The following is a 25,091-nucleotide window of genomic DNA, read 5'->3' as shown; positions in this document are numbered from 1 at the left end:
AACAAAAAAAAAAAAAACAGTCAAACCTGGAAAAAGAGGGGTGGATTTGTCAAAAATCTTGTAAAGGAAACTTGGCTTAGTTGCCCATAGCAACCAATCAGATTCCACCTTTCATTTTTCACAGCTCCTTTAGAAAATGAAAGGTGGAATCTGGTTGCTGTGGGCGGCTAAGTCCGTCTTCCTTTACACCAGTTTGATAAATCTCCCCAGAGACTAATAAAACAGGAGCAAATCAAACAATATATGTGAAAAATACACAAATTTATAGCCAAAAAAGCACAAACGAGCATGATAAATGAGCCCCGCTGTCGGGCAGATTTACAGCAGATATGCCTCTCCTCCACAGTAGCAAAATCCACACCAAATTGGGGAAATCCTTGCAGAAATGCTGCAGATTTGCCACAGATTTCTCCCTCTGCATTGCAAAAAGTGAAATCCATGGCAGAAACGCAGAAACCACAACTGACATGCTGTGGATTTAGATTCCGCGCCACATGACACGTTATGTGTTAATTTTATTAATTTTTTTTACGGAAAACCACATGGTGTGGATGAGACTGTGATTGGCTGCTCTGTACATGCTGCAGATTTTCCGCACCCAAAAAAAAGCGTGTGACTACACCCGAAGTGCAGGTAAACGCACAAACGATGCGTACGAAAATGCACTTGGATTTATGTGCATTTCTGCACCATATCTGCACCAAAATCCACACTTTCTAACAGCAGTTTTTGGTGCAGGTTTGATAGGGGTTTGGCGCAGCTCTCACCCTTCATTGGAAACGGGTGAAATCTGCAGATAAATCCGCAAACATAAATGACATGCTGCTGTTTTGGAAACCCGCATGGCAGGTCAACTTCCACACAAATAAGACCCACAAAGCGTACATGAGATGTGTGTACTTTCATCCACTATGCTGGTACTCACATATTCCACAACGTGTGCAGGTGGCCTCAAAGGGGTTTTCTGAGACTTTGTAATGGATTACCTATCCTCAGTATCTGATTGATTGGGGGGGTCCCAGACGTCAGACCCCCACCAGATGTTTGAGAAGGCAGCGGCCCTCTCAGTGGTGCTGCGGCCGTCTCTCAGCTTTTCCTGCATCTGCTAGCCTGGAATGTAAGCCTTCATGTTACCTCCTAGACGTCACAGCACTGACTAAGGAAGGTTGAAGCACCACAAGGTACAGCACGTCTGCTGAAGCCACACTACACGTGGTCAATAAACTACGACTGCACATGCTAACTACTAGTGAACCCAAAGGAAAACGTAATTCACGGCTTTCATTTCAAGCGACGATATTACCACATCTAAATGCCTCGACTGTTGTCCCCTTCCTTTATTATTCCTTCTAGAAGCCGTGAATGAATTGCTAGCAGATTACAATGAAGGTCCAGATGGGTGTCTCCAGGTGGGGGAGGGGGGGTGTCCCTGCACAGTCTGACATTATGCGAACAGTGCTGACACTTTCAGACTGCGCAGGGATCCAACCCCAACTGCTAACAGCCGCCTGGACCTTGATAGCAAACTGCTAACAACTTCTAGAAGGAAGAATAGAAGAATAGTACAACGTATGGTCATAATAGAATAGTTATTACACGAGATAGGGAGGAGGTAAGTACTAAAACAGATCACAGTGGAATTTATAGGGTTACGAAAAGTTTCAATATAGACATCACAGAGAAGGGGTATTATTTTAACTAACAACAGTAAAAGTTATGTTTTATATGAAAAGTCATTTTTCTCTGTGAAGTACTAAAACAGGCACGTCGGGAGAGGTGACCGCTGCTCTTTAACCTTCACATAATGTCAGCCAGTGACTGGAGAATGTGATGAAACACAATCCTAGAGAGCGATCCCACCTGCAAATAAACGTACTCAATCCTAACCCTTCATCCTGACGTAAAACACATCGACGTCTATGAGGCAACCTTACCAGACTGAGAATATGATCCCAAAATATTCCAAGAGGGAGTTAAGTCCTCATGCGCCAAGCACAGCATCATGTTCCGGTCTAGCAATTTGAGGTCCTGGAGAGTCACATCCAACTGTTCAAGTATGGTCTGATGGCAGGAAGAAGTTAGGCGATCGCAATGGCTTTTCAGGGAGTGCGAGACGCTGCATGCTTTATCCCTCACATAAGAGATAGATGTACAAGCCACAATCACCGGAGAATAGCCGTGGGTGTGCATACACACGGTCACACTTAGTGACTCTGCACAATTGTGACCTGGAAAACAAATGAAAGACAACAGCTTTATTACAGTAAAAAAAAAAAAAATTATAAAAAAAAAAATATTATATATATATATATATATATATATATATATATATACACACACACACACACACACACACACACGTTGCTATATGACATGTGTGAATAAATAGCAAATTTTTTTCATCTTTCAAGGAGTGCTGCAGACTTTTATTATTATATTAATATATATAATTTTTTTTATTTATAGTTTTAGACGACAAACACAAACAAACATACGATACAATTCTCAGAACCAGAATCACACATACTGGTAATATACTGTATAAATACACCAATATGTTTGCTGTTTCATTAGCATATAAACCATAACTCCTAACTGTAGGTAAAAACTTTTCCACACTAATTTGGGAATCAGAAAGTCAATCTTTTCTTACAAGTTCCCCCGGGAGACCTTGAAAAGCAAATAAAACTAATGAAACTAATAAAATACATCCCGTCTGGATAATTCGTTTCCATGTGTCCTGTTAGGGCACATGAAGATCAAGGGTAAAGTTAGGGGATTTCCAAAACTTAGATAGTGATGATCTATCCTTCAAATGAACAGGAGCTGAGCGCAGTACACAGAGGACAGACCCTCCACCCACTGTATATAGTAGTTTCCAGCACCTGGGGCTGCTTGAAACTATTAATCTGTGGGGGGAGGGGGGCTAGTGTAGGACACCCTCCAATCTGATAAGGACAGGTCATCAAAATATCCCAAAAACTCCCTTAGGGACTCTTTTTGTGAGGCAGAGCATTGAGTGACACTACATGGCCATGGGTTATGTGTTTGGCCTTTAAAAGGGGTTATCCAGGTACTGATATCGATGACCTATCCTCACGATAGATCATCATTATCAGATCAGCAGGGGTCTGAGTCCAGACACCCTCATCGATCAGTTGTTTCCGGGAGCCGCTGCGCTCACTGGAAGTTTTCCAAGCATAGCGCTGTACATAGTATAGTGGCTGTAATTAGTATTGCAGCTCAGCCCCAATCACTTCAAAGGGGCTCACTGAGCACCCAGCCTCTTCTAACCGCTGATCGGCGGGGGGTTCCGGATATCAGACCCCCACCGATCTGATATTGAAGACCTATCCAGAGGATAGGTTATCAATATTTGTCACCATATAACCGCTTTAAAGGGTTTTTCCAGGAGTTTGACATTAATAGGTCGGCAACATCTGATCAGTGGAGGTCTGACTCCTGGTAACCCTGCTGATCGGCTGTTTGAAGAGGCCGCCGCACTCTGGTAAACACCATGGCCTCTTCCGAGGCCAGTAATATCACGTTCATTGTTCACATGGCCTAGGAGCAACTCAGTCCCATTCAAGTGAATGGGCCTCAGCTGCAATACCAAGCACAGCCACTATACAACGTACAGCGCCGTGCTTGGTGAGCAGCAAGGAGTGCGGCGGCCTCTTCAAACAGCTAATCAGTGTGGGTGACCGGTGTCGAACCCCCATCAATCAGATATTGATGACCTATCCTACAGAGTTTTCATCAATATAGAACTTACGGAAAACCCCTTTAATTTGAAAGGGGGGGGGGGGCAAGAAATACTACATTCCCCATGCAGTGGCCACTGGAACGAAGATGAGCGACTACACAGAGTTGCTTGTTGGTGGAAGAACCAATTCCTGCTTGTAAAATTGGGAAGGGTCTCCATTAGGGACCTCTTTCAATAGGGGCTCATGCACATGAACGTATCTTTTTTCCGTGTCTGTTCAATTTTTCTGTAGAACGTATGCGGAACCATTCACTTCAATGGGTCCGCAAAAAAACGGAAATGACTCCATATGCATTCTGCTTCCGTATGTCCGCATGGCCGTTCCGCAAAAAAGATAGAACATGTCCTAATCTTGTCCATTTTATAGACCAGGACTGGCATTGTTACAATGGATCTGAAAAAAATGGATGTCACCTGTATTTTTTGCGAATCCGTGTTTTGCGGACCGCAAAATACATACGTTCGTGTGCTAAAGCCCTAAGTCTGAGTCTCTGGAGGATCCCGCATGTTAACACACTATCAGATTTCCACTGGAACTACAAAATACTTCATTTCTCTGCAGAGGTGCTGCAGACAAACCAATCACTTGGCGCCAGGTTCTCCCCTACTGATTACTACTGATCGTTAGGGGCTCCAGCTGCAGGGCACTGAGTATATTTCGATGGTCTTCTCCATGGCACCCAACTGCAATGCAGCGGTCATTTTTTTACACGACAGCTTAAGGCTAATTTCACACACTCGTTTGGTGCGGATCCATCATGGATCTGCACAGACAGATCAGTTCAGATAATACAACAGTTTGCATCCGTTCAGAACGGATCCGTTTGTATTATCTTTAACATAGCCAAAACGGATCCGTCTTTAACACCATTGAAAGTCAATGGATGACGGATCTGTTTTCTATTGTCCCAGATTGTGTCATAGAAAAATGGATCCGTCCCCATTGACTTACATTGTGTATCAGGACGGATCCGTTTGGCTAAGTTTTATCAGACGGACACCAAAACGCTGCAAACAGCCTCCAAAGCGGAATGGAGACGGAACGGAGGCAAACTAATACATTCTGAGCGGATCAGTTTTCATTCAGAATGCATTAGTGCAAAACTGATCCGTTTTGGGCCGCTTGTGAGAGCCCTGAATGTATCTCACAAACGGAAAGCCAAAACGCCAGTGTAAAAGTAGCCTAAGAAATTAAATCCAAGTCCCGATTGACTGTTATGCACAACATGGTCATGGCCATGTTCATTTGGATAAATGAGGCAAATCATGTTAATCTAGCAAGCGCTGACTCAGCAGATGTAACAGTGACACAAGCGTATAATCTGTTCTTAACACAAAATTCTTCTGACCTGGGAAAATGGATCGCAGAGATTTAGCACTGAGGCGTTCAGCAAACGAAACATGCCTGTGACTGGACCCACTGTAAACAAAGTAAAACTCGGCATCTTCTGGGAGATGGAAATCTTCACCAAACTGTGCAAATACAGTCATCTGACCCTGGAAAACAAACAGAGCATTTCCAAAAAATTCTACAACCTCAGATTTTCTGCTAGTTAAATAGAACATGCATGTGAGAGGAAACATGGAGATTTTTAGGTCAGCCCGAGTTTTGCACCAGGGACACCTATACGAAGGAAAGGCTATTAGTATTGTGAAGCCGGAAAATACCAGTGAACTTTGCATAAATCAATAGTACAAGCGACCATAAGAAACTTTGAAATATGTCTTATCAGAGAGAAATATTTAGTTTTCATTTTATCAGCTGTTTACCTCTCCCCAGAGCCTACTAGGCGGACACTCCTAGGAGGGAGGGGTTGCCTCTTTTTCCCGCGCTGGCCCTGGGAGAAGCTGGCATTCCTCTCCCTCTTCACCTCGGTCGGCAGGAAGATTCAGTGGGGGACATCAGAACCTGGTTCCACCTGCAGCTTTTCTGGTGGGACAACCCTATATCCCCTCCAGCCCTGGGACCAGCTCTTAGAGCCATGTCCGAACCCACGTCTGAGGCCCGCCCTCCTCCAGCCCCCACCCACTAAGCTTGAGCAAAATGCGAGCTCAAGTTTCCTCGCGGCCAGTCAGACTCCTTGTGCACCACAAGCCGTGCGCCCAGACCGGCCCTAGCCATCCCTCCCGAGCAGCTGCACTGCCCCCCTGACTGTGTGGAACCGGATTGGGCCCGTGCCCTGTTCCGGGCAGTAGAGAACCTATCAAAAGTTTCCTAATCCACACTTTCTCTCATGGGTCAATTGGTTGACCAGTCCTCACTTGCGTATCCTGCGCCTTCCTCGGGCGACCAACCTAGGGGCAGACCTTCTCACAAGAGGCCAAGAACAGGACAGTTTTCTTCTTCTGACGCCTCAGTGTCTCCACCTTCCCCAAGGTCATGCTCAGACATGTCCTCCCTCCCAGGCGAGACACTGTCCGAAGGGGAGGTACTTGATTTAGACTCGGATCTGGATCAGGAACAATCTTCTAAGATTGCTTCCATGGTAGATAGCCTGGTCGTGGCTGTCCAGGACACCTTTCAGGTTCAGGACGACTCTCCTAGCCGTCAGGGAGTTTTGTTTCTCCGCTCGAGACAAGCCCCTAAGGCCTTTCTCTTGCATGACGATTTTTTCGGTCATCATTGCCAAGGCATGGGACCATCCAGATAGTCGTTTCAGCGCTTCTAAGCGCCTCGGTCTGTTATACCCCTTTCCACCAGACCTGGTTGTGAAATGGTCGTTCCCGCCCAAAGTCGACCCACCCGTAGCGCGTCTCACTAAGCATACCGCTGTATCCCTGTGGCCGATGGCACGTCCCTTCAGGACCCTGAGGATCGCCGCCTGGAGTTTTTTTTTTTTTAACTAAGTTTGCCTTTGCGGCGGCTGGCTCCACGCTTTGTCCCATTTTTGCCTCAGCATGGGTGGCTAAGGCGGTCTCTGAATGGGCCAGTCACCTGCATCAGGACATCGTGGCTGATCTTCCCCCGGCGGACCTCCAGTCTTTGGCCCTGCAGATCTCTCAGGTGGGGAAGTACCTCTGCGAGGCCTCTTTGGATGCGGGCTCTCTTGTTGCCCGCTCAGCCGCTCAGAGGTGTGGCTTAAAGTCTGGGTTGCAGACTGCTCGTCAAAGTGTTCTCTTACGGGGCTCGCCTTTTTGGGTTCTCATTTGTTCGGTACTCGTTTGGACAAGATCATCGGAAGGTAAAAGTACCCACCTCCCACAGGGCAAGGCCAAACGTCCGGTTCGCTCCAGGCCCTCAAACTCCCGTTTGCACTCCTTTCGCCACTTCTTCGGAACACGTCCGTCGGCAGGGGCGCCAATACCACCCAGGGTTTTTAATCGGTGCAGACGGCTGTCGATACGGTTTTGCATGTGGGTGTTCGTAACGATGGGCTCTTCCTTTGAAGCGCTTCTGTTTGCGCAATTTCACACTCGTCCTCTCCAGAAGGCGATCTTGTCATCCTGGAACAAGACACAGAGTTCCTTGGACCATACCATCGCCCTTTCTCTGCAGATGCAGTCGGACCTCAGGTTGTGGCCCTCGACTGCAACTATGGTCTTTGGCAAATCCTTTCTACCGGTCTCATGGTCATCACCACCGATACCAGCCTCCTTGGATGGGGCGGAATCTTCCCACCTCTAATAGTCCAATGCAAATGTTCGGACAATGCCACAGCGGTTGCATACATCAATCACAAGGGGGGAACACGCAGTCGGGCGGTGATGGCGGAGTCTGCCAAAATTCTAAAGTGGCGGAGGAACATGTACTAGCGCTATCGGCAGTCTACATTCCAGGAGTGGAGAATTGGACGTCGGACTTCCTCAGCCAGAAGACCGTGGACCCGGGCGAGTAGTCTCTGCACCCAGAGGTGTTCGACTCCATCTGTCTCCATTGGGACCGTCCGGACGTGGATCAGATGACATCCAGGATCAGCCACAAGCTTCCCACCTTCTTCTCACAGACAAGAGATCCCCAGTAGACGCACTGGTGGCCCCATGGGATGGCTCTGCCCTCCTGTATGTCTTCCCCCCTCTCCTACCCGGGTCCTTCGCAGAATCAAGAGGGAGGGCATCCAGACAATTCTCATCACCCCGGATTGGCCGCGCCGAGCATGGTACACCGATCTCATCCTTCTCCTAGGAGACTCTCCTTCTCTCTCAGGGACCCGTCTTCCAGCAGCATTTAGAATCGCTATGTTTGACGGCGTGGCTAATGAAACCACTATTCTATAGCAGCGGGGTTTCTACGATGGAGTCATTCGCACCATGATTAAGGCCAGGAAGCCGACGTTGACCAAGATATATCACAGGACTTGGAAGTCTTTCCTGCACTTCTGAGCGGACCATCGCCTCCCTCCGCTCCGTTTCTCCCTTCACACAATCCTCTTCTTTTTGAAAATGGGGCTGGATTTGGGTCTTGCTCTTGGTTCCCTAAAGGGGCAGGTGTCGGCGCCTGCGATCTTTTTCCAGCGACCTCTGGTGCAAAAGGCCCTGGTTAAGACCTTTCTCCAAGGGGTGACTCACACTGTCCCTCCTTATCGCCCCCCTTTAACCTCTTGGAATTTAAACCTTGTGCTTGGTTCTCTTCAATTAGCTCCCTTCGAGCCTCTTGACACGGTTTCTCTCCGCATTCTTTCCTGGAAAGTGGCCTTTTTGGTGGCAGTCACCTCCATCGGGCGCGTGTCGGAATTGGCGACGCTCTCCTGTAGGGAACCCTTTCTTATTCTGCACCAAGATAAGGCAGTGCTTCACCCTGTGCCTTCTTTCTTCTGAAGCTAGTCTCTGCCTTCCATATCAACGAGGACATCGTTCTTCCCTCATTTTGTCACTTGCCTTTGCATCCTAGGAAAAGAGCCCTCCACCAGCTGGACGTGGTTCGTGCCCTGCGGATTTATTTATCAGCTTCAGAGTCGTTTCGGGGTACCGACGCACTGTTTGTTATTCCTGAGTGTCCTCGCAAGGATTTGGCAGCCTTCAAAGGGACGATTGCCAGGTGGATCCGCTTGGCCATTGGCTCTGTCCCTCCGTATCACGGCTCACTCGACCAGGGTGGTGGGCACTTCTTGGGCCCGTTTCCCCCAGGCTTCCGCTTTGCAGCTGTGTAAGGCGGCAACCTTGTCTTCCTTGCACACGTTTACCAAGTTCTACCAAGTGAATACCTTTGCGTCGGCAGACACAGCTCTGGGTGGCAAGGTCTTCCATGGGTGTGTGGTTTCTTCCCTCCCGTGGACTGCTTAGGAACATCCCACGGTTCTGTGTCCCCCAATGATACGAGCGAAAAAATTAGATTTTTGTAGACTCACATGTAAAATCTCTTTCTCGCTGAGTTCAATTGTTTTTGTTTCCAATTTTGCAACAGGTAACGGCAGTTGATTAACTGGTAGGGTCCTCAGTTTTGGGTTCGGACCCACTGGTTATTGTTATGTTATTTCATTTCTGATTTCTTATCCTCCTACTGCTTGTGCACAAACTGATATGCTCTCTCCAGGCTGGAGGGGATATAGCCGGCGGGAGGAGCTAACACTTTTTAGCCTAGAGTCGTCTCCTAGCGGCAGCAGCAGCTATACCCACGGTCCTGTGTCCACCAATGCACTCAGCGAGAAAGATTTTACAGGAGAGTCCACCAAAATCTCATTTTTCATACAATTTGTATTCTATGAAAAGCCATTTAGAAGCTGTCATTGCAATAACTTCCTCACCCAATTATATGAAACGTTAGAAACCAGGGACCCGGAGGACTCCTGAAACTGTCTCAGCCTTCCCTGGCAACGCTGAATGATTTCATGTCGTCTCTTATTTCTTCTGAACTTTATAGTCTTTCTTCTTTTTAAAGCTCTGGTAGTTTCTCAATGTAGTAAATCTCATGTGGTTTATAGTTTTATAAATGACATTGAGGGTAGGAGAGACCCATGACCATTTTGCTCAGTTACAACTTTAGTCGGACAGACCTCTATAAAGGCCCTGTTCACATGGTGAACTTTGAAAAAAGCAAAATGAGCAGTGTATTCCGTGGCACGACCCCCTCTGGTTTCTGTTGCAGTTATTCAATGTGAATGCTGTGGACCTTCTCCCGATGTAGCACTACTGAATGACGTTAAACTGCAAGTGGACTCCTACTACAATTTCCAGCCCCACCCGTAAAGACACTGCACCAAAAAAGTTATAAACTGTGGTCACACAAAAGGCAGGGTGGCCTTGTACTGGAAATAACGGAAGGCAGATGCCCTGCTGATGTGGATTACGCACCAAAATCCACGAGCAAAAGACTATGTGAATGGACTCTTAGGCTCCCGGTACACATTCAAGTTTTGATCAGAAGTGGCTGGACTTTTTAATGCAGTTTTGAAACTAAAACCAGCAATGGATTTAAGAAAAATGAGTAGTGGTATATGCCCATTATGATCCCTACCTGGTAATAGCTTCCAAAACAGCATCACAAATCCTGAAAAAAACTCAACCTGAACATGTATGAGCACCCAACCACAATGTAACAGTGCTATGCTTGTGGTAGCATTCAGTGCCCCGACAACTGTAAAAATATAAAAACAGTCAACCCGAAAATGCTGTGTAATCTGCAGGCAGCATGTTATAGAGCAGGAGGAGCTGAGCAAATTGTATATAGCTTTATGGGAAAAGATACAGAAAAACCTGTCATTTATACATTTATTTCTCAGCTATTTCTGACTTCAGTTGTATATGGGGCCATCTTATCAGTGACTGATAACATTCCCATTTCCACTGCGGCTGCGCGGTCAAATTCGTAGCGGGCGCAGTGGAAAAGGAGAGAGGAGGAGAGTAAACGGGTGGTCAGAGGCACACGGAGGGCGGGGTTATGAGCCGTTGAGGAGGTGCTGCCTGGGGCTCGGACGATTGAGATGCCGCCTTGGGCACTTGAGAGGTCACATTTACATAATCTTAAAAGTTCATTTTTGGCTGAAAGAAAACTCCATTAGATACAACAAAGGTACCGTTTTTAAGTTCTCTGTGGCACATATAACGCTATTTGATCAGTCTAATATGCTCAAATGTGGTGACAGACTCCCTTTAAGGACTCAAAAAAGTTCTCCATAAGCACTAACATGGTAGTTTTGGCTAGGTGTTCTAAAAATTATTCCCCGACAGAGCACAATCTTTTAGCAGATGCTGCATTATTGATTCTTCTGCAGTGGTTACAAGTTTATCCCTCTATCATTCAGGAAGGCATTGATGAGAAAAAATCTGATTTATAGATTTGAGGAGCTTACTACTTATTACCAATAGGCATTATGGTTCTTTCCTCAAGATCTGACCTCAATGGAAGAACCCAACGCGTCCAAGAAGCGGTGTTAACCTGAGAGCTTTGCTTGTTTCATTGCTTGTGAAATCTTTCTTCCTTTTAATAGGGTTGTCTCATTAGGGACAGCCCCTTTTAAAATGTGGCCAATAGGGCTCCCAGCAGCAGATCCTCTGCGCTTGCGCCAATGCCCGCAGCAATGGTGAAGATGTGAGATTGAAAGGGACAAGCGAGATGTCTGGCCCCGCAAAATCAAGGGGGAGGGGTGAGTCTCTTGACCACAGGGACGAGCCCATTGGTGCCGATTTTGAACCAATTAAATTGGTTCAACTCCATTGCAGACTTCTATCAATACATTTTTAAACTTCTAGTAATAATAAAAGAGGAAAGGCACAACATACTGTACATGGGGAATGCAAGCAGTTACTGTAACTAACATGCCAGGAGAGGTAAGAGTTTTTCTTTAAAGTATCAAATAATGGTGGTTAAAGGGGTAACCTCATGATTAATGTAAAAAAATGCAAATCAGATACCATATAGTACATAACAATCACTTTCTAACAAACGTAGCCCTTTACCTCACGTGGAACCAGAGATTTCCCCATCCATTGCTCTGCTAGATTCTTTTCAAGCTAGCAGCTTACGGGGCGTACACTTTGCCAGGGGGTGTCCTTACTACCGCAGCTGGTGGCAGTTGAAGGATGGAACTGAGCATGTGCGACCATCTCAGTGAGCAGGACAGAGAAATTAGAAAAAGTACAAACAGCAGGTGGCGCTATACAGATAGATTTCAGTGAATAAATCAGTGGCTATAGTATATTTTTTAAAAGTATTCAGATTCAGGTGCTGGTTTAAAAAAAAAAAAAAAGTTGAATATTTTTCATGAGACAATCCCTTTAATATCCGTAAACAAAGCTTTCGAACTCTCAACGTAAAGGGGTTTTTCTCGTAAAGGGAACCTCCACCCCCTTTTTTAACCAGAAAGGAGAACGGGCTCTATACGAATGGTCCTTGTTCTGCAGACTCATACTGTACTACAAGGATGGCCATTCATGTAATACTACATTTCTCCTGCAGCCCTTTTAAAAGAAGGAAAGATTTCACAAGCTGGAAATAGTCAGTGAAAAAAAGTGAGGCTCTCAGGTCAAAACCACAAGCACGGAATGAAAAAAATAAAAAATAAGAGATTTAGTTCACATATTTCATTGGCCTTCTACCTGGGCAGGCCAGAGTCATGCATAAGCCATCCTTACAGATATGCCATCACTAGCGGCTAATACTGGGATATACTTACATAGAGAGGCACTTCTGTTTGGCTCAGCTCCATCTCTGCAACTGTAAAGATAAAAAATAGGAAGAGTCATAAAACTATTATCTTACCATAAAATAAAACGTCTGAGCTGACATATGCGCCCTACGACAATAGACCAGGGAGATCTGTTACACATTTTTTCTTCTTCCTCAAACACCGCACCTGAACAAGGTGTGTACCTCTCAAGGCCACTGCTAATTCAGTCTGCTTTTGTGTCACGCATGTGGCGGCTACACATAAACACGCCGGCGGACACACAACAGCAGAACCCTCCGTCTCCAACCTTGTGCTTGCAGAATGAAAAGGAAGACCGTGCCATAATACTTTCCAAATGATGGACAGTGATTGAGTATTCTACGACTTATATCATACTGATGGCCTCGCCTGAGGAGAGTTCATTGATAGGATATTGGCAGGGTTCCAAATCCAGACACTCCCTCTGATCAGCTATCTATGTATACAAATAAAACAAAAGAAAACGTTCTGTTACGTTGCCTATTTACGGCGCTGCAGGTCTCCAAGTGAAGTGGGTAAGTTTCACATTAACAGTCAAGAAATCGCAGTAAAGACTGTGCTGCTCAAGTTATCCAGAAGACATCCAATATAAAGAGAGTCAAACACAGCGTTCAGATATTTTTTGCGGTTGTAGTAAAAAATCAGAGTGGCACTGCATAAAACAGAATAGATCCCTTACATGTCATCTACTCGCCACCGGGGTACTTAGCAGGTGTGTATGCGGTATAAGCGCTGTCGGCGGTGCTCTGTCCAACATGTAACCAGGCAGTTACAGCTTCAATAATATTGCACAGTTTTGAGATAAAAGGACGGCATTCACCGATGTTCGCTGAAACAATTTTATTTATTCCTGGTAGAGGGCGGACAACATACATGCGTGCTCCAGCTGAGTTAGGCGACGGCCGTTTCGCACCTCAGTGCTTTGTCTGGCCCATAATCAGGTGAACTAATTCACCTGCTCTTAAGAGACTCAAGCTGTGACGCGATTCTCCCTGCGCCCCACAGGTACCACATATGAATGCGGCGCTCACCTGTGTGCATCAGAGCGGAGCGTGTCATAGTAAAAGACAATCAATAAAACACACATTTAAAAAAAATATATCCAATATAAAGAGAGTCAAACACAGCGTTCAGAAATCCCTTCGACTTCCAGGTCAATCTTTCTGTAGGAACCAAAGAATGCACAAATAGTGAAGGGCCACCAAGAGAAGTAAAAGAAATAATTTATTATACTCACAAAAGGTAACAGGATAATAGGCATATCAAAAGCTGTAACAGTCCTCGTGTCTCTGCCCGACCTGGGTTTCAGCTTCACGGGCGCATACTATACCCTCATATGGGCATCTAATTTATACGGACCTTGGATAGAATAGACTCCTCCCGATTACATTAAACCATAAATTAAAACAAAACCAAAAACAGATGTTAAGGCATATATAGATATAGCAAGCTGCCACTACAACCCATGGCTGGAGAATATTCCTAAAGGGCAGTTAAAAAGAATCCATTGAAATTGTACAGATATAGAGGATTATAAAAAACAGTCAAATGATTCAAGATCGATTTAAAGAAAATGGCTATTCAGAAGAAAAATTGGCTATTTGTAGCAAAAATATAGAAGAAAGAAAACAAGTCAAAGAAATACAAGGAGTAGTAAGAAAAAGATTTTAGGTTTACCTTTCTCCCCAAATTTAATACCAATATAGGTCCTATAAAAATGCTATAAAGAAAAATTGGTCTGTATTGAAAGATTTTTGGGATCAGCGATTCCAGTTAAACCAGAAATTACATATAAAAAAGCACCAAATTTACAGAATCGACTAGTACATTCATATCCCTATAAAAATTTGAGGTATTAGCAAGAGTAAATTCACTTGCTGCGGCTTTTGCCTTCCATGTAAAAACCGCAAAAGGGAAAATATAAGAAGGAGTGCACAAACCATCCAATCTACTAAAAAAGGTTCTAGCTTCAAAATAAAAGGGGAAGTTGTTTGTGAGCATGCAGGGTTTATCTACCTACTGGAGTGCCCTTGTGGCCTCCAGTATGTAGGACGAACTATGAGAAAACTTAAAATGAGAGTCCAAGAACATATCTGGAATATCAAAAAAAGGCTTAGAAACACATAGCGTCTCAATGCATTTAAAAAAAAAAGTACATGAGAAGGATCTCAGGGGGTTAATATTCACTGGTATAGAAAACGTTAATCAGAAGTGGTGGGGAGGAGATCTACTGGATAAAAATCAGCCAATGTGAGGTAGAGTGGATCTACAGATTAGGAACCTAACAACCGCAAGGATTGAATATGGAATTTGATCTCAAGCCATGTTTGATATAATGGATATGTTTTATGTTGCTAGTTGTGAAGTGGAGTTCGGATGCAATAAAACAAACAGGTTTTTTTGTCACTCCGTGTGTAAGATAGTAAAGTGCTAGTACGCATTTATTGGTCTGATGGAACCATGCGACCTAATGACTAAATGGAAGAAGATCTGGTTACAGTAAGCAGAATCGATCACGGGTTTAGGAGGTTTTGTACACTAGCGGGGGAACTCTGCGAGCGGAATTGATCACGAGGTTAGGAGATTTTATGAATGAGAATGAAATACATCCCGTCACTAGTGGAACTCTGTCATGTGATCGGGAAAGCTATGTGTTATAGACATTGGGTGGTTTGGGAAAATGAAGAATGGCATAATATTGATAAGGATAGAATGTTTTACAAGATAGATGGCGGAAATATGTTTGTTTTAAATAAATATTATTTTAATGTTTTAATTCATGGTCGAATGTAATCGGGAGGAGTCTCTCCTATCACAGGTCCGTATAAATTAGACGCCCATATGAGAATGGAGTATGCACCCCTGATAAAGCGAAAGCGAAACCTAGTGTCAGGAACACTCCCGCGAGAGGTGCCAGGAGATCAGAGAGACTGGCAACACGTGGGTTAATCTGACTGGTTCCTTGTGGATCATTTGTGTCTGTTTTGGTATGACCACACCTCAAGAAGGTGTTGTTGGTTTGGTCATTTAACTTCCCCTATTTATTACTGCTTACCCCTTCTGGGGGTGCGTTTTATAGCTTTAGTTTCTGTACTCTGAGCTAGCTAGTTGTTGGATCTCTGTTGAGCTCCTGGCATTGCCTTTGCTCCACGTGAAGTTAAGTGTCATCTTACTTTTGTATTTTGTTTGTTGTATTTCCCTGTCTTTTGGATCTACGAATAGATTGTCTCAAGTTCTGTCACTATGCCAGGGACCTACAGGGTATGTTAGGGCTCTAGGTTACTGTGTATGAACTTTCCTACCATCGAGGTCAGTTCATGCTGATAGTTAGTCAGGACTTAGGTTGTTCTAGGAGGTGAGCTTCTCTACCCTAGTTTCCAGGTCTAGTTCCTATCCCCTTTCCTCCTGTGCTTGGTGTGGAGTTTTCCACCCACAAAGCACCCGTGACACCTAGGTCGGGCAGAGACATGAGGGCTGTTACAGCTTTTTGATATGCCTATTATCCTGTTACCTTTGGGAGAATAATAAATTATTTTACTTCTCTTGGTGGTCCTTCACTATTTGCACATCCTTTGGTTCCTACATAAAGATGGAACTGGAAGTCGAAGGGATTCGATGTTCGGCTATATTGAATGCTGTGTTTGACTCTCTGTATATTGGATGCCTTCTGGATAACTTGAGCAGCGCAGTCTGTACTACGATTTCTTATCTATGTAAACACACTGAAGGGTATATTACTCTGCCAGATTTTCTGTTCGATAATTGCTAACGAGCATTCCTATCTGGAAGTCTAATACTGCCTCTAAATGTCCAATGAACGAGCAAAGGCTCAATCATCGGGTAGTCCAGATCCTGCAGCATCTGGATTTGTCAGCGCCAGATCTCTCTGTCTAATGGCGTCCTGCATGGGGATGAGAGATGGCATAGCAATTGCTCCTCTCCATGTTGCGGAGGACATGATGCGTGTAGTAGCAGTGGTGTCCTCTGCTAGCTATCTGCCGATTACCAGAAGGGAGCGCTTCCCTCCCGACAATCATTAGCAGCATCGGGGTGTCTAATACACTCTTTACACAGAGAATGCTAAGAATTTGATAAGATGCCCCCGTTTACAACTGAGCTTTAAAAAAGCAGATACTTAAAAGTATAAATTGCAAGTTTTAATATTTTCCAACAAAAATAGATATGAATCTGCTCCACTCCTCCTGCTCTATAACATGTTGCCTGCAGACTGCACTTCATTTCATAGTGACAGGTTATTTTAATTTGGGGATTTAGGACCACACTTATTTTCCAATGAATATCACTTTTAAGTCCATACAGCATTATGCTATTGGTCAAGTTGTTTTTGTATTTGTTACATATTTTAACTTTTTTTAATTTACTAATTTTTCTAATTATATTTTTTAAGCTCCATAGCTCCATGCAGAGGGAATAGAACTGTGGCAGGGAAAGTGACCATGTCCTCCAATCCTGGGATATATTTTTACTACATTGAATTTTGCTCATTTTACTCATCACAGGAAAAGTGTTTAAACAGAACTTCTTAGTAAAATAAGCTTATAAAACCAACTAGTAGGACTGACCCTGTTGATTAAAATGATGCATATCTTGTGAAAATTGGTTGTGGCATTTCCAAGAAAAAAAGACTTTGAATGTTGGTGCAGATGATGGGGCGGGGCCTAGCCCCTCTGTGCACCTCAGCTTTCCAGTGATGGCCACGCCCATTGGCACACAGATGCCCTCACTATCATCAAGAATAAAAGTAATTTTTCTATAGAACGCCACAACCAATTTTCACAAGCTAGATCTTGTTTTAATCAGTAGGATCAACCGTACCAGTCAGTATGCCTGGTTTAATAGGTATGATTCTGCTGACAGACGCCCTTTAATAAAATCACAAACAAACCAAAGCTTCAAAATGTACCACCTTAAACAGGTAACCTGGGACTTTAAGCTGTTGGCTGATCAGCTGTCTGAAGGGGACACAGTGGTCCAGCGAGCAACTTGCCCCCTTCACCGTTTACCAGGCAGATCTTCATACCTTTAGTAGTAACTGCGACTCGTCCTATTCAAGTGGGGTTGAGCTTTAAAACCAGGCACATGGAAAACAATGACAGATCACCACGGATCCTTCAATCAGACACCACTGATTTTAGGGTACTTTCACACTAGAGTTATTCTTTTCTGGCGTTGAGTTCCATCCTAGGGGCTTAATACCGGAAAAGAACTGATCAGTTTTATCCTAATGCATTCTGAATGGAGAGCAATCCGTTCAGTATACATCAGGAGGTCTTCAGTTCAGTCTTTTTGACTTTTCAGGATGGAGATAATACCGAAGCATGCTGCGGTTTTATCTCCGTCCAAAATTCCGGAACACTTGGTGCAGCTCAGACCCATTCAAGGAAACAGGGTTGAGCTATAATACCTAGAACAGCAGCTATATAATGGCAACAAACTGCTTATCAATAGGGGTACAGGGTGTCAGACCCCCACCGATCACATACAGATGACCAATCTTAAGGATCAGAAGACCCCTTTAAAGAGCTGGATAACGTTAAGAAACCAAGCAAAGTAGCAGTTTACACTGGAGAGACAGGCAGTTTAGTGTAGTTTAAGGCAATGTATGACCTTGTGGGAATGCCCGGCAAGTGGAAGTGGTGGCGCGCTTATTTTCGCATGTACGTCTATTTTTCTATAAACAAAACAGTCTGAAAGGAGCCAAGTCCTGATAACATAATAATGCTTCCTGGAACACCAAGTGTGCGCATTTGATCCCTTAGTCTTCAGCTCACAAACCGGCTAAGCTTACAACTAATAACCTCATTAACAGCAAAGGCGAGGTGCTATTTTACCACGCCAGTTCAGGTCCAGGCAGTAGAAGACCATGCAGAATAAATACAGCTACAGCGACTATAGTAAAGATAAAATCAACACGTTACATAATATACAGCTTAGAAATAAAACAGACTGGAACAATGTAAAATACACCCCTGTCAGACTCAGTCACACGATCAGATACCATATTTACAGCCCAACACTACATACTGCAGCAACGTGACTCAACTACTAGAGATCAGGAAGAAGCTCGGAAAAGAATATAAAAAATGGTGTCATCAAGGTTAAGTATCATGACCTGGAACCAATAAATGTACCAAATCACACAGACTATTTCCACACAACATGAAATAAACATCACGAAAACTGAAATGCTTAAAGAGTTTTTGTGAAACTATTCTTTCTTCAGGATAAGCGCTCATGCACACAAGCATGGTTTTGGTCCGCATTTTTGGCGGATTGGATGTGGACCCCATTCATTTCAATGGGGCTGCAAAGGTTGTGGACAGCACACCGTGTGCTGTCTGCATCTGCACGTTCGTTCCGCGGCTCCGCAAAACAGACAAGGATAGGACAGTTCTAAAGAGGGCAGGACGTTCCGTTCAACAAAATGCAGAAGGCACACGGCCGGTATCCATGTTTTATGGATGCGCAATTTGCAGACTGCAAAAGTGGCTATGGCCATGTGCACGAACCCAAAGGCTAGGTCTACACAACGACATTTGTTGCGCAACATTTTGTTGCACTAATGTCGCGCGACAATTTTTATAATGGCAGTCTATGGTGTCGCACTGCAACATGCGACATGCTGTGACTGCGACGCGACAGTCGCAGAAAATCCATTCGAGGTGGATTTTTCTGCGACTGTCGCGTCGCAGTCGCAGCATGTCGCATGTTGCAGTGCGACACCATAGACTGCCATTATAAAAATTGTTGCGCAACATTAGTGCGACAAATGTTGCGCCCTATCTGTCGAGCGACTACTTGTCGTCGTGTAGACCTAGCCTAAGGGGCATTCACACGACCATACTTTTGTTCCGCATTCGATCTGCATTTATTGTGCATTAGATGCCGACCCATTCATATTAACGAGGCCGCAAAAGATGCGAAGAGCACATCATAAATAAATAGTAGTAGGGCACTCTCTATAGTATTGGGATTTTTATTAAATATAGGATAAAATTCTGAAATTAATAAGTACAATTCTATAGATGAATAAATAAATAATATAAAATGGTTCAAAATGAATAGCAGCAATGGTAAAGAGTGGGTGTATATACAATGATTTAAAACCACATCTGTATATAAAACACAATAAAATATAGATCCCAATTAACAATAATGATGAGTTGTTTCAGGCAGGTGATGGAAACTGCACAGTGGATAGAAAGCTCTAGTTTCTAGTGCCGCTACACCTAAAACGGAGCCGAGCTGCAATGCGGCACGACCACTGCCCCGTGGCGGGACGCTTGTGCATCCAGTGCATTCCACTGTGGCTGCTCAAAACAGCTGAGCGGTGGGGGTGCCGGACCCCAACTAATCTGACATTGATTAGCTATCATGAGGATAAGTAATCAATATCTAAGTACTGGGAAAATCCTTTATTACATTATTGCAAAGTCAGCTTGTTACCGTTTTTGTTCTATAACACAGCTAACCACAGCCACTTTTCAACCCATGTAAAATGGTAAAAAGCAGCAAATATTTTGCACAAAATAATGTATATCTAAATTTGCTACTTTTTTCCCACCACTATTCTGACACTAATGGAATAATAATTGACCCCCATAGTCTTTTCTGGTGTGAGTGCTGAATTATTATGGTAGTGCGACTAGACGGGCCAGGATAACATGATATTTTATATCTATATAAAGCTTTCCAATGCCTTAGCTTAGGATCAGGCAAGTTGTGCACACTCCAATCCTTTGTTCTGTGGAGAAGACGCTGCCAGGGCCTTATTTCCCTCTTCCTGACCAAGAGTGCACGGACAATGGGGAGTGTGGAGAACCGACAGCGATCTAACCTGTACAATCTGTGAGAGCAGGGGGAGCCGAGCAGATTGATATACTGCTTAGTGGGAAAAGGTTCAATATGGCTGGCATTTTATTAACTGAAACTCCTGCTCTTTCTGGGCTTAGGAGTCCAGTGGGCGGTCCTAGCCAGTGATTGACGGCCTTTGCCATATCAGTGTGCATACAGAGTCAGCGCTCAGTCACGGAGCAGGAACACCCACTGGACTAGTTATTATCAGTCAGAATTTATTTGAAAATGGACCGAAGAACAGAAGCCATGACTGTAGTGTGAACAGGGCCCAATCTGAGTCGCACTATAAAATCGGAGTACACAGCAATGTTATGGCATGGTTTGTAACAACAGTAATGGGTCTGCCAGCAATTTGTAAGGATAACAGAGTTAGTGGAGCTACAAATGAGCTGGCTTCAGATCATACATAATATCAGTCATTACATGTGACTGGAGACCTGGGGTTTCATTACACCCAGCTCCACTTGAGCGCCTCTATTTACCCAAAAACATCCATCACATCTGTAATAACAGCGACACATATTGTACTTCTCTGCTCCTGTACAAGCGAGTTCTGTTCACATTATGCTTGTGAACCATGCTCTGTTATTGTCAGAAAACCCATAGAAGATGAATGGTGAGAAGCGCGTATGCGCAGCCACCTCTATTCACGGCAGTGCATGGCAAGGCCCTGTTTTTTTAAATAGGAGTGGACCACAAGGTGGGACCTGCACCTATGGGACATTTAAGGTATAGCCTTTGGGTACCTGCACACATTGCAGAATATACACATTTTTTTCCCCCGCAATTCCCATGTGGAAAAACCAAGCGTAGTACAGAACCAGCAAAGTGTATGAGATCAAACACTTTGCGGATGTTTACCGTGCGGAAATCAGCAGCTAAAACCAACAACAAAATTGACATGCTGCAGGTTTTCATCTATAGGCCCCATCTGTCAATTTGGATCCACCTGTCCTACACCATTGGTGCCACTTTAAGGGTTTTTTTTTCCTGGGCAACTTTAGGTTCTCAGTCCGCAACGCTACTGCGAGCGCTGCTGGCTTCTCAAACAGCTGATCGCTGAGGGTCCCAGGTGTCGGACCCCCACCGATCATCATATACTGACGACTTCTCCAGACGCTAGGTCATCAGTATATAAGTCTCGGAAACACCCCTTTAAGCCTTTTGAAAATGAGCCGTTTGGAGCAATGAGATATCAAACTCGGCTACATCCCTAAGCGGTTAAAGGGATTGTCTGGCCAGCAAAAAAATAAAAAATTAATGGGGCCATGATGTCTTAAAAAATACTCATACTTAGCTCATGAATATTACTCCCCTGACGGTCTCTACTAGCCAGTCCCTTTTGACATGAAAATGTGACCCCTTCGCCAATGGCTGATTGACACGGGTCACCACTGCGGCCAGTGACTGGCTCAGTGGTCCCATTTCCCTTAACCACCTACCCATATGAAGGCTCTGTTGACTTTGCAGCAGACTATACAGCAAAGCCGCGAATAAGCCGCATAAAACAGGTATGACCATCCTCTTATGTATGAGCCCTGTTCATGTCAGGATTTTGGCGTACATGGATAGCAAAAATATTAAAAGAAAAAAAAACTAAAAATGATTGGAAGAGTTTCATTTACAGATGATACATTCTTTTAATAGATCTTATTACAAAAAGGCAGAAAAAAAAACATCAAATTTGGCCATGAATAGACAGTATACGTCCGGTCTACTAGTCCACTTTTACAGATAAGCTGTGACCTACCGTTACCCCAATATTAGGCACAACAGGGGTAAAAATGTATTAGGGATTATCTGTATTTCATGGACCCGACACAAAGTCCAGAGAGCGGGAGTCTGCCATTAGCCTCGCTGTAATCCCCACATTAATAAGGATTACTTGTCATTCGATACTTTATTGCAAGTTTCATGAGATTTTTAGTACAAAATGTAACATCCAGGAGCGCCCTGAAGACTGAAGGCCTCTGACGCACACATGGCTCCGTATCGTCAGGCGGACACCAAAACGCTGCAAGCTGCGTTTTAGTGACCGCCTCAAAAACGCAACGGAGACCAAACGCAGCCAAACTGATGCATTCTGAATGGATCCTTTTGGGGCTGAACTGATCCGTTTTGAACCATTTGTGAGATCCCTGAAACGGAAAGTAGCCTTATTCACTACACGGACGGAGTTAATCATAAAAATTAAAGAACAATCTGGGTGGAAAAGCTACCAAAATAAATAACTGGATAGTGCCATTTGGTAAGAAATAAATATATGTAATGTCGAACCTAAGATTATTCACCAGAAAGATGTAAAAACTAAAAGAAAACTGCAATAACCAAATTTATTTGGAGAAATAAGCGTAGTCATGTATCAAACTGGTGTAAAGTAGAACTGGCTTAGCCCAAAGCAACCAATCAGATTCAACGTTTAAGGGCTCTTTCACACTTGAGTTGCCCGGATCCGGCATAGAGTTCCATCGTCGGGACTCTATGCCAGAAGAATCCTGATCAGTTTTATCCTAATGCATTCTGAATGGAGAGAAATCCGTTCAGGATGCATCAGGATGTCTTCAGTTCCGGAACGTTTTTTGGCCGGAGAAAATACCGCAGCATGCTGCACTTTTTGCTCCGGCCAAAAATCCTGAAGACTTGCCGCAAGGCCGGATCCGGAATGAATGCCCATTGAAAGGCATTGATCCGGATCCGGCCTTAAGCTAAACGTCATTTCGGCGCATTGCCGGATCCGACGTTTAGTTTTTTTAGAGTGGTTACCATGGCTGCCGGGATGCTAAAGTCCTGGCAGCCATGGTAAAGTGTAGTGGGGAGCGGGGAAGCGGTATACTTACAGTCCATGTGGCTCCCGGGGCGCTCCAGAATGACGTCAGAGCGCCCCGGGAGCCACACGGACTGTAAGTATACCGCTCCCCCGCTCCCCGCTCCTACTATGGCAACCAGGACTTTAATAGCGTCCTGGCTGCCATAGTAACACTAAAAGCATTTTGAAGACGGCTCCAGTCTTCAAATGCTTTCAGTACACTTGCGTTTTTCCGGATCCGGCATGTAATTCCGGCAAGTGGAGTACACGCCAGATCCGGACAGCGCAAGTGTGAAAGGGCCCTAACTTTCCAAAGAAGCAGTCAAAAATGAAAAGGAGGCATCTGAATGGTTGATAGGGGCAACTAAGCCAGTTCTACTTTACACCAGTTTAATAAATGACCCCAAAGGTTCCTAGAATTTCAGTGGCAAAACTTTATAAACCTAAGGGGGGGGGTCAGGAAGTCCCTGACTTTTATACTGTAGATATAATTTAGCTTGTATATTTAGGATTACTACTGACAGAGATGGAGTGGGAAGAATACCGTAATCAGGAGGCAGACGAGGCTTTAATACCAAATAATTCCCACCGGAACTGCTTCATACTCCACCAACAGAAATCCTCCTCCGGATAAGAAAATGTAAGACACACTTTAGAAATAGTGAGAAAAAATGTGCGCATCATCACATTGTGTAGAATATTTTAATATACAGGAGTCTGAGTTTAAAAGAAACAAGATTTTATATTGCACTGTATTGTTAGGCTACTTTCACACTTGCGTTTGGTGCGGATCCGTCATGATCTGCACAAACGCATCCGTTCAGAACTGATCCGTTTGTATTATCTTTAACATGGCCAAAACAGATCCGTCTTGAACACCACTGAAAGTCAATGGAGGACGGATCAGTTTTCTATTGTGCCAGATTGTGTCAGTGAAAACGGATCCGTCCCCATTGACTTACATTGTGTGTCAGGACGGATCAGTTTGGCTCTGCATCGCCAGGCGGACACCAAAAGGCTGCAAGCAGTGTTTTGGTGTCCGCCTCCAAAGCGGAACGGAGAAGGAACAGAGCCAAACTGAGGCATTCTGAGCAGATCCTTATCCATTCAGAATGCAATAAGGGTAAAACTGATCCGTTTTGGACCGCTTGTGAGAACCCTGAACGGATCTCACAAACGGAAACCAAAAAGCCAGTGTGAAAGTAGCCTTAATTACAATTTTAAAATTTTTGGAAAGTTTGTTTTACATTTTCCATGTCACACACATACATATATATATATATCGTTATTAGGGATAAGCAAACTTGTGTTCTCAAGTTCGGCGTACAAGGTTTGGGTTATCTAAGAATTCCGTTATGGATTCCGCCATAACTTATGGTCCGTGGTAACGGAATTCTTAGATAACCTGAACCTTGTACGCTGAACTTGAGAATACAAGTTCACCTAGTAAGGTCACGATTTCCTTCCATTTTATCTGTTCGGTGCAGGTAACTTTTAGGCAGCCATCACATCATTATATATATATATAGATAACATGGGATCCACCAATCACCATAGCTGATATCACAGCTTATCTACTCCCTTCTGACATCTGCACAGGTCACAGCGCTTGCCTAGAAAACTCTCCCATAGAAGTCTATAGGGTCAGCTCCTGCTCATTGTGTCTACAGTCTATGTTGGCTGCTCTCCTCGGCATATTTGTGCAATCCAAATATAAACATGCATGTATTATAAATATCCAAATATTCGTACAATTTGTAATGACATCACGTGGAGGGCGCAATATACTTGGTGCGCGGTGACCATATCTTTTGCACATAACAGTACCATGGAGGTCCGCAATATATATACCGTATATATAGTGCATGGTGAAAGCTTATTTTTTGCACAGATATTATATAGATACCAGCATTTCGTCAATCTCAATATCTGCAATACATTATAGCTTGGGAATATTGATACATCAAGACACAGATTGGCAATAATGCAGGAATATTATATATATTATATTCAGCTGTGTATTTATGGATTATACAATTGAAGTGTTATCATCAGAGAA

General features: G+C 44.1%; 1 protein-coding gene across 1 annotated transcript in view; it reads right to left on the bottom strand.

Moving 5' to 3' along the window:
• Positions 1-25,091, bottom strand: part of ARHGEF28 (Rho guanine nucleotide exchange factor 28) — a 238,675-nt gene that overhangs the window by 185,220 nt on the left and 28,364 nt on the right. The window contains 3 exon segments of the mRNA XM_044276054.1: positions 1,935-2,228; positions 5,116-5,263; positions 12,316-12,356. Coding sequence (XP_044131989.1) covers positions 1,935-2,228; positions 5,116-5,263; positions 12,316-12,348 — 475 coding nt within the window. The 5' untranslated portion in view covers positions 12,349-12,356.

Source organism: Bufo gargarizans, chromosome 1, assembly GCF_014858855.1.
Source record: "Bufo gargarizans isolate SCDJY-AF-19 chromosome 1, ASM1485885v1, whole genome shotgun sequence".
In the NCBI taxonomy this organism is placed as follows: domain Eukaryota; kingdom Metazoa; phylum Chordata; class Amphibia; order Anura; family Bufonidae; genus Bufo; species Bufo gargarizans.
The sequence above is the reverse complement of the archived record's forward strand: the minus strand, read 5'-3'. Positions and strand labels throughout refer to the sequence as shown.